Below are 11034 nucleotides of genomic sequence, written 5' to 3'. Positions count from 1 at the left end.
TGAGAGTCAATAAAATTTCTATATGTCTTTTAAATATTTTAATTTACTAGAGGTAACAAATTAGTTTTGAACATGATAGCCAATTAAATAAATAAAAAAAATTTACTTCCATTGTGTAGTTATAGTTAATTAATATAAATTAATAGAATATATTAAATATTTAAACCATTATGATGAAACAATGAAATTATTATATATTGAGGCATGGTATGTAATTAAGTGGGAGTAGAGGGGTTTTTCGTTAATTGCATAAGAGCTGGTCGAAACCACCTCTTCTCTATAATAGAAAAATATGGATTATATATATGTGAAAATCTATTTATTCAAGAATTACTCCTCTAATAGTTAATGAAATACTAATAGAACATTCTTAAAAACTTTGTAGTAGAAAATGGGTTTCATAAAGCCAATACATGTTAGGACACAAGAAATTGTAAGTTCAATGATTCTATTAGTAAGTGTACATCTACATAAATTAACTTCTTGCTTTGTTTCAAACCTGCTCAAGTATATGAGAGCTGTCCACTCTTCAGCAATGGAGAAGTTTGCTGCTACTATCCTTCCCCTAGCCACTTCCATCTAGCTGTCCATTAGAAGCGAGGTGCGCCATGTATTGCTGAACCATCACAAACATGAAAAGTTAGCACACACACACGTAAGATATGAAGATAGAACCTTGTAACCAAATCCTACTCTAGCGGATTAGTTCACGTTATCATATAACTTTCACGATTCCAATGTGGAGCATATGATGAGGTATGGATCAGTTATTCTATGACTACACTCCATGGACTAACATAGAATGTTTTTTTCCTTTGAGAAACGTGGATCATAAGCTTCGTCCTCTTTTCTGCTCCATATCTCAAAAGGTGCAGAAGTAGCAAATTCCAAACATCTTACAGTCATGACCAATTGCAACGTCTTATTTGATATCTCTCATATGAATGATTTACTTGCTGGCACTAGCATATGTAAAGAGATTTCACGTCATGCATGGAAGGAAAAGAACATTGCTATAGCAGTAAGTAAAAACTAAATAAGACAGCTAAAAAAATAGGGAACATTGGGAATATCCTAGTATCAACTTACGGCATGATATGCATATGGTGATTTTCCTTGACGTTCAAAATGTTTAGCTAGGATGCACCATTCAACCGGTCCCCATTCATCTTCTTCAAAAACATTCCCCAGAGCTGCTTTATATAACTAAGAATGAAAGGCAAAGATGAATTCCATAAAATTTAGTAATCGCAAAGAAAGGAACTCCATGATACGTGAAATTTTTCCATCATCATGCAACTGGACAGACCTTAGCGGTGTCCGTAAGGAGCTCTGTTCCAGCCGGATAAGAACCATAGAACTGGTCAGCTCTTGAGTACCCAGCTCTAGTCCTGCAATACCCAAACCGACATAGTGAGTGGAAACAAAATATCTCTAAGTAAAGCTACATGAACGCCTAATCCCACAAGTGGGGTAAGAGGTTTGTAAAAAGAAGCTTTGAAAATCAGATCAGACGCTAATTGCAGAGGATGATGTTTTTTTTTTTTGACAGTTGAACAAGTAAAGTTTGTAATAACATTGATCATCAGAGTTACGCAAATTATATAGTGTTAGCTGTCGAGGCAGCTATACTGCAAGATCAGTAAAATTAAAAATAAGGGATGAACGATGTCTGTTAATTTGACAAAAAAAGTCAAAAGCACAAACAATTACCGAACAATTTTGCAACAGGAAAGATGTATTGCAGCAAAACCAGATGTCAGATTATAATTTAACCAGAATATGTAGAACACGGGATGTCAAACAGGTGAAAGAAAAGCAGTGTGAGAGCACTATTGTACTTCAACCCCTTTAACGACCCAGAATTTATCTGGGAACAAAATTTGGTATTCGGATACCGAAACAAAGGCTACCCTTTGTCCAGGGCCTCAGTTGCTGAAACTTCTGGATCAGACCATTTCCCAGTAATGCTGAGACTAGCATTCAAGTTAACTGATTGCATCTGACTTCAGGTACAGCATTCTCAAATAGGATACGTGAATACAACACAGGGACATCTATTCCAGTCAGTGAAGTTAAGAAATATCGATAGTTCAATAGGAAGTCAGAAAAAGAATAACCATTCTTATTTCCAGTGAATGACAGCAGAGAATCCGGCCTATTATCCACATCGGACAATGCATCTGCCGTGTAGTCTGGCCCAGATTTTGTTTCTCAATCTCTGAAAGCTCAACCAGCTCTTCTGTACTAAGCTACTCCAACTTTGAGTGACAAAGCGACATAGAATAAGAAACATTATGTTCTTAGATAAGAACATGATCACGAACTGAGCATTGCAAACGTAAGAAGATGCTGCAAACATTCTTCCAAAGCATGTAATACAAACTTCGAAATGAATCATGCCATGCTACTGCCTTTCACTTAAAAAGTCCAGCTGCCCTCCCACTGACGTAGACAAGGTTAAAGCTGATATAACTGAAGGCGGTACAGGAGACTGAGGATATATCCAGGAATGCAATGACATAGGATTAATAGCTTGGGAAACAGAAATCACTTCAGATAAACAGGTCATCTTTTGTCTTGTGAAACATTTAACTAAGAACCTCGGCACCACATTGCTGGTGCCACAATTGATCAACCCATGAAACCAATTGATGGAAGATGAGGATACAGACCGAATGTTAGTTTTCATTGTCATATCCAACGGGGGGCATGTAGTTCTGAGCAGAAATTTTTTGACAAAATACCATCATCAGGTTCAGAGGAGTCAGCAATTTTAGCAGCAGCACCTAGATGCTCATGAGTAGCCAGTCCTCGCAAGGCTTTATCCATATCAACAGTAGACAAACCATGTACATCTACACTATCCTGTTACAGCTCAGTGACACTGCAGAAGGTAGTCTCGCTGCACCTCTCACTTGTGCTACAAGTTTCAGTTGCACGATCTTTTCCAGTTACAGTTGAAAGAGAGAATTTTGGGTATTTCGAATTTCGATAGCTCTTGATTCTCAGCAGGAAAATCTGAAGAAACATAACAATTTTTAGTACTACCACTCTTCTGTGCTGGAAAATTTTCCTAGCCATTTTCTTTTCTCAAAACCAACTTTATCCTGATGCTGCTTTTTCTGGCAGGAAATAAATCGTCCAACACGAGTATCAACAAACCTTGGGTACTTCGATGCATCGCATCTCTTGGGCCCTGGGAAAATACCACTCATTGAACCACCATTTGAGACTGCTGATTCATCCACAAGTTCCACAGTATTCTTTCTCTTCATCTGTTCAAACCGTGGAACAACCTCTTGCAAAAATGTGGGGTAAGGCTGTGTACAATAAACCCTTGTGGTTCAGTCCTTCCACTGACCACGCGCATAGCGGGAGCTTTAGTGCACTGTGCAGCCCATTTGGTCCCCACGCAACTCCGATAATATTTTTCGTTTCAATGTGGTGGTAGTGATCTTAGAACCACCACCACCACCACCACCAAAATTAGGTGCATTTGATTGATGAACCAGACCCACAACAGCAACCTTCGCCATCTTCTTCTACTTCAACTAGCAAATACCTTCTAATTTTGTTCAAATACCTAGGAAGCATAAATGTTCGAATCATCGATTGTTGTGATAGTGTTAGGGGTAAATTGACGGCATCGGTCATGGAGAGAGATTTCTGGTGGGGTAGAGGGGTTGGGGAAGAGGAGTAGTGAAGTGGGGAAAAAAAATAAAAATAACAAAATGCAGAGGATGATTATAACCAGATATAAAAATTAAATCTATCAAATGCTAAATCTATTCTAGAACTCTCCAAAGATCAGAAAGATGCCTCTTTTAACTTCTTATTATGATGATTAGAAATAATACAACAACAACAATAACATCATACCTAGTGAAACCCACAAGATTGTGATGATTAGAAATATTAATAAGAAACTCAAAAAACACTCACGTGTTGTTGGTGTACGCATATGTGATTACTGCAACAAAGCAATAGAATCCAGTATAGGACACAATTCTTCGGAACTTTTGGATCTTCAAAATCTCGTTCCATCCTTCATACAGCCGCCACATTCTCTATTGAGCCGCTGAGCATGGAAATTCCTTCAACCAATAGAAGCTACATGAATGTTAGACTGAACATGACCTTCCCACTTCCCACCTTCATTAGGATTGGGGAATTCTGATCTTGGAAGGAGTCTAAAAGAATTTTTAATGTTTTATCGAATGAGAACAAGCAAACCATGAAGACCAACACAATAAATTTTGAGAAAAAATTGTAAGGGGTGATTAAAGAACAAGCTTGGCCATAAGGACCTCATAACCAAATCAGTCAAGAAGGTGCACGCTACACAACATATTATACTGATTCACCAAAAAGATATTCCTACCGATTCTGTAGTCTGTAACAACTCTGAATACATGTTATATTGATAGTAATAGCAAAGGATTACAACTCAAAGAAACGAAACAACAATAACGTAAGTATGATTTACAGAGGATACCTAAGATAGAAGAGAACCGAAGAAGGGGATGAGAAGCATAATTCAGAGAAAGGGGATGAGGAAATACAAACATTTAACTCCATAATATGCATAATCCCTTTTAATCACCGGCTAATTAGGCCTGGATCCCAAATAAAAATCTCCAACATTTTACTTGGCCCCATGATTTCAACTAAATCAGTCTTATTCACTATTTCTAGCACATATATCCTTACAGAGTTAGCGTGGGTCACAACATAGTTTCAATATCAAATTTGAAGGAAAGGAAGCATATAACATCCATATTGACAACGGGTACTCGATCCCTCCATCGAAAAGGATGAAAGGTTCAAAGGGTTGAAGTATTTCAGTTTTCATCATTAATTTTGAAGAAGTTTTGTGTGGTTAGAAACTATATTCAAGTCCCATATATCAATGATTGGTACAACCACAACATACCCACTAAAACCCCACAAGTGAGGTCTGCGGAGGGTAAAGTGTGCGTAAACCTTATCACTACTTTGGGGAGGTTGAAAGACTGTTTCCGAATGACCCTCAGCTCAAGTGTAGCAAATCCAGGTACAAAAAAGAGGAAAACAGTGAAGAGAATAGGCCAACTAATTAGCCACAGAAAAACACTAATGCCACAAAATAAAATAGTGTGGTAATCGAAACACAATAAACAACAGCAATATAAATGATTGGTATTTAAATAATAGTAATAGTGTAGCATAAAATGATATAGGGGTGAGTACAAGATGTTAAGGGTATTATCCGTCCTCCCTACCCCTCTGCAAACTAGGGAAGGCAACAGGGGCGGGGCGAAAACAAAAAATTACGCTATGCGGGACGGGAAGAAGTCTTTGGAGTTTTACACCGGTTTTCCACCCCATTTGCTATCGCTACTGGCGCCAACTCCAGTTAGACATTCCATCGAACAGGTTGTGTGCATATCAAATTCACAGGAATCATCACAACAACAGCAAAATACTACTTGCGAAGACGAATTGATTTTTACTTTTCTTAACATCGCCCGCAAAATGTCTTAGATTAACATTTTCCAGATTTTTCTTTTCATTGTTTTACGATAATTTTAAGCTTCATATTGGTTTTCCAATGCTTCTTGATCAAAAAAGCTTTGTGAAATATTCACAGGATTTTGGTTCAGCAATTACAGAAGAAATGATAGCAAACTTACGGATTTTCACGCGAGGACTCGCAGCGGCAGATTACAACATTCAGTTGAAGTACCTTTTTGTTTCTGCAGTTTATTTTTTCTTTTTTGTGACAAAATTACAAAATTAAAAATAAATAAATTAAGACTTAGGGCCCGTTTGGCCATGAAAATTTTTCCCTATTTTTCAAAATTTTTTTTGGAGTTAGAAATTGTGATATTTGACCATGAAAATTCGGAAAATAATTTCAAAAAATTTTACTGAAAAGAAAAAACAGGTTTTTGTTGTTTTCACAATTTTTCAACTCCAATTCCAACTTTTATTATTATCACTACATATAATCTCAATCTTTTAAATTTTTACATAAAACTCTCCTTATAACATTACTTTTTCAATATTACATATATAGCATTTTTAAAGAATAAGATAATTATAATTTCAAACTTAATGCTATCCTAATTAATATATATCTCTTTTTCTCTCTCATCATTATTTTTATCCCTTACTTAATTTTCTCCCTTATTTAAGATATTATTTTACTGCTAATTTATATTTATACCCATAAAAATATAAAGTATTATATTTATAATAGAATATACAAAGTATGTTATATATAAAGTTTATACCATGTATATACCATATACACACATATATAAATATACAAAGTATTAAGAAACATACTAAGCATATTTATAATATTAATAGACAAAATATGTTATATATGAAGTTTATACCGTGTATATACTATATACACACATATATAAAAATACAAAGTATAAAGAAACATACTAAGCATATTTATATATCTATGGTATATGATATAATATACCATAAATATGCAAAGCATGTTTTACATATAAATAATTTATTCAGACACAGTAAAATCTTTCATGTATGAGAAAATTAAAAAAATAAATTAGCGGCACCCTAAAATTTAATAACAACTCATCATTTCCTATTTTTTAGGAACGGAAAATGAAGGAAATAAATTAAATAAATTCCTAAAAAAATAAATTTGTTTGAAAGATAATATTTGTTACCTAAAAAACAGGAAACAGTGATCTGTTAATATAACATCCATATTTAAAATTTTCAAATATGAGAAAACGGCTATTAATGTAAATATTATATATGTCATAATTGAAATTCATTAAATATGACCATGTATATGTAATTATTTTTATAATAGTGGCTAATTGTGTTCTTTTTCCATTAGTAGGTAAATTTTAATTGGGTGATTTTGATATTTTGTAAAAGTTAGGGCACAAAATCATATTTTAAAAAGTTTTTTCAAAAGTAAAAAAAAAAAATCAAAACAGACATGGCCAAACACAACTCCAACTCCAATTTCAACTCCAGCTTCAACTCCAACTCCGAAAAATTTTAGTTTTCAATGCCAAACGACTACTTAACTTATGAGAAAAGGTAAATAATAATGAAAAAAATTTCATAAGTAGCAAACTTAAACTCATAATTAGGAGTGTCATAGCTGTTTCATAATTACCTAAAATAATAACTTGTATTTTATCTATAATCTATATCAATAAACTATAATCTATATCTATATTTATAATATATAATCTATCGTCATCCTTCTTTCTTTATTCTTTTTTAGTTGATGAATTTAAAGATTATATATGAATTATGTATAATCAACAATTAGCATGTGTTGTCCTCTTTTAATAATTTCTTGTGTTTCACTTTCAATTGCAAATTTTTGCTAGAAAAATTGAACAAAACAAGCGTGTTGTCACCGAATGAAGCAGCCGAAAAAATTAAAGATTTATCTCATCGAAAAAAAATCAAGATTTATATTACATGTTTGGTGATTTTATTTTGATTGTCGAAAGTTTTACTCATTTTAAAGATATTTGATAGTTTATACGCAAATTTAAAAGGCAACACTATATAGCACTATTATCATAATTATTGCTTTTTTTTTTTTCTCTCTCTGAAGCGCTTCATTAAATTTTTTTACAATAGATAAAATGTTTTTTCACTTATTTTCTCCAATAACTTTTTAATTATGTTAGGAGTTCTCTCTCTCTCTCTATATATATATATACTAGCCAGCTTACGCTGTGCTACGCACGGCATAATGTTAATCCTTAAAGTTTTTACGTTATGTATAATTCTATCATTTAATTAAAAGCTTTATTTGTTTGGTTGATAAATTCTAAGTTAGACATATAATATTATATTTAGATTGATAAAATTTGCATAACGATATTTTAAGTTGTTCAAACTTTTGTGACATTCATAGTCAATTATATTTTTTAAATAATTTAAGTTCCTAATTATTGCGATTTTTTTTTATTCTACTAACTAGAAGTGACATGGTAAAATTATTATAAGAAATGCTTGTGAATTTTTTTTTAAGTGGCTCCATGTAAGACGTCACGTTAATTTAAAACATCAAAAATTAAATTATCATTTTATGTCTATTTTACTTTATTTTATTAAATATTATTAATTTTTTAATATTTAAATGACTTATAATAATTAAGTATGAATAATTTAGTAAAACTACGATTGAAGTACTTGAAACAGTCATGTTATAAATATCTATTTTAGTTTTTTATTAAACATTATTAAATTTTTAATACATAAAATGACTTATAATAATTACTCAAGGGTAATATCGTAAAATCATGGTTGAAACAGTTGAGGCAGATATGTCGAACATGAGCAGCCTGCTTCAGCTACTTATTGTAACTTCTTATATAGGATACTAATAAGTAATTAGGGATGATATAGTAAAATCACGATTGGAGCCGCGAAACTGACATGTATTAAAGTGATATATCATAATAACTATAAAAAATTACTTGTGAAAATAATTTAAGTGAGCCTCATATAAGACGTCAAGTTAATTTAAAATATCAAGAGTTAATTTATTATTTTTAAAATATCAAGAGTTAATTTATTATTTTATGTCCATTTCATCTGTTTTTTATTAAACATTATTAATTTTTTAATACTTAGATGACTTATAATAATTAATTAGAGGTGATATAGTAAAATTACGGTTGAAGCAATTGAAACAGACATGTCAGAAATGTTTATTTTACTTGTTTTTATTAAATATTATTGATTTTCTAATATGTAAATAACTTATAATAATTAATTAAGAGTGATACAATAAAAATACGGTTGTAGCAGCTGAAGCAGGCATGCCGACCTGCTGCCTGCTTAAGCATAAAACCCCCTCTTATATATAACTATTCAATTTAAGTGGCATAATGCTTAGATGACCATAATAATTAGTAAGGGGTGATATAATAAAATCGTGATTGAAGCAGCGAAGTAGACATGTATTGAATGAATTATAATAACTAATTAGAAATGATATAACAAAATTAATATAAGAAAATACTTTTGAAAAAAATTAAGTGGATCTCATATAAGACATCAAGTTAATTTAATATTAAATATTATTAATTTTTTAAAACTTAAATGACTTTATAATAATTTTAATTATTAATTTTTAATACTTTGATGACTCATAATAATTAATTAGGGATGATATAGTAAAATTACGTCGAACCAACTAAAGCAGACATGTAAAAAATGTTTGTCTTTTTTTATTAAATATTATTAATTTTTAACACGTAAATGACTTATAATAATTAATTAGAGGTGATACATTAAAATTACGATTGGAGCAAATAATTTTTTTTTTTGAATTAATAATAAGTGAAACTTTGAGGAATTTAGTAGTTATTTTGAAAACTACCCTTTTATTAAATATTATTAATATTATAATACTTAAATAAAATAATTTATAATAATTAATTAGGGGTGATATAGTAAAATTACATTTGAAGTAGCTGAAGCAGGCCGCTGAAGCAGCTCAACATTGCCGCTTCTATTATAGAGTAATATATATATATATATAACAAAATAATATATCGAAAGACTCCTGACATAAATGAAAAGCCTTCAGTTGTATTTTGAATAAGTTTCCAATTATGGAAAGTCCATAAGAGGCCTGCACGGCCATAGGTCCATGAAAATGAAATTCGTGTTTTCCATAGAAATTTTTCTTTAAGTTTAATTATGGAGTTAAATTTTTATCCAAAGTAAATTATTAAAATTGTTACTTTAATTAAAGAAAAAATGCTTTATAGGTAATTCTATATAATGGGTAATGAAAAAATTTCATAACACAATTTTTTGATTCATGAAAGAAAATTCATTATGAGAAAAGCTCTCCCACAAAATTAAGGAGTTCTAAAACATATAAGCAATTATATGGTAAAACTCCAAACATATATGAAAAGCATAAGGAGAATTATATGTGATGTACAATTCTATCCTGAGTTTTCTATTACTTTATAGTAATTTCTTTTTATATATTTTGACAATATTTTTGCGTTCTATATTTTCATGGTGGGATTATATTGATTACTTCTTCTAATGTTGTAAACATATAAATTACAGGTATGGACATGTCAAACTTTTTTCACGCCAAATTTTGGATAATTGGATACATATATTAATAAGGGGTGAGCTCTTTTTTCTTTTTTTTTTTTTAATTATATGATTCATCAATATACCATTGTTGTTGATTTAATTATTCTCAAATATATTATTTTTCATGTCTAGATAACTTATTATTATTATTATTATCTATTGACTCATAATATTGATGTACAATTTATTCTATGATGTTTATTACTATCATATTTATTGTAAGAATCTGTTTAGCTTAATACAAATGGCACATGAATGTTCAGTTTATCGAAAACAATTTCTCTATCCTACTAAGGTAGTGTTAAAGTATTCATTTTATCCTCCATAGACTCTACATATGAGATTATATTGAAAATTATCTTGAGATTGAAGGCATAACTATTGAATTATAATTTTTGTAAATTAGCCAAGGTTTTGTTGACTCTACATATGAGATTATATTGAAAATTATCTTGAAATTGATGGCATACTATTGAATCATATTTTTTATAAGATTTTTCTTGTTTAGATAACTCATCATTATTATTTATTGACCCACAATATTGAAGTACAATTTATTCTATGATGTTTATTATTATCGTGTCTATTGATAGAAACTGTTTAGCTTAATATAGATGGTAGATGAATGTTCGATCTATCGAAAATAATTTCTCTATCCTATTAAAGTAGTGATAAGGTATTTATTTTATCCTCCATAGACTCTACATATGAGATAGTATTGAAAATTACTGAGATTAAAGGCATACCTATTTAATCATAATTTTTGTAAATTAGCCGAGGGTTTGTTGACTCTACATATAAGATTATATTGAAAATTATTTTGAGATGATGGCATACTATTGAATCATAATTTTGTAAGTTAGCCAAGAGTCTATTGAAAATAGTCCCTCTATCATGCAAATATAG

At 30.8% G+C, this 11034-nt stretch overlaps 1 protein-coding gene across 2 annotated transcripts; it reads right to left on the bottom strand.

The window, feature by feature from the left end:
• Positions 1–378: 378 nt before the first annotated feature.
• On the bottom strand, positions 379–5960 carry LOC107870675. Of its 2 annotated transcripts, none has more exons than XM_016717267.2 (5): positions 5676–5960; positions 3946–4097; positions 1310–1391; positions 1090–1206; positions 379–616 (listed from the first exon to the last, which is right to left on the bottom strand). In XM_016717267.2, the coding sequence occupies exons 2-5, from the start codon at positions 4065–4067 to the stop codon at positions 566–568; spliced, it is 372 nt and encodes a 123-aa protein (XP_016572753.1). In that variant the 5' UTR covers positions 4068–4097; positions 5676–5960; the 3' UTR covers positions 379–565. The 2 variants fall into 2 exon arrangements, with proteins under 2 accessions (XP_016572753.1, XP_016572754.1); XM_016717268.2 differs by having other exon boundaries at positions 3946–4113; positions 5676–5772.
• Between the last annotated feature and the right edge of the window lie 5074 nt (positions 5961–11034).

This window comes from Capsicum annuum, chromosome 5, assembly GCF_002878395.1.
Source record: "Capsicum annuum cultivar UCD-10X-F1 chromosome 5, UCD10Xv1.1, whole genome shotgun sequence".
NCBI lineage: Eukaryota > Viridiplantae > Streptophyta > Magnoliopsida > Solanales > Solanaceae > Capsicum > Capsicum annuum.
Note: the sequence above shows the minus strand (reverse complement) of the source record. Positions and strands in the feature narration are given on the sequence as shown.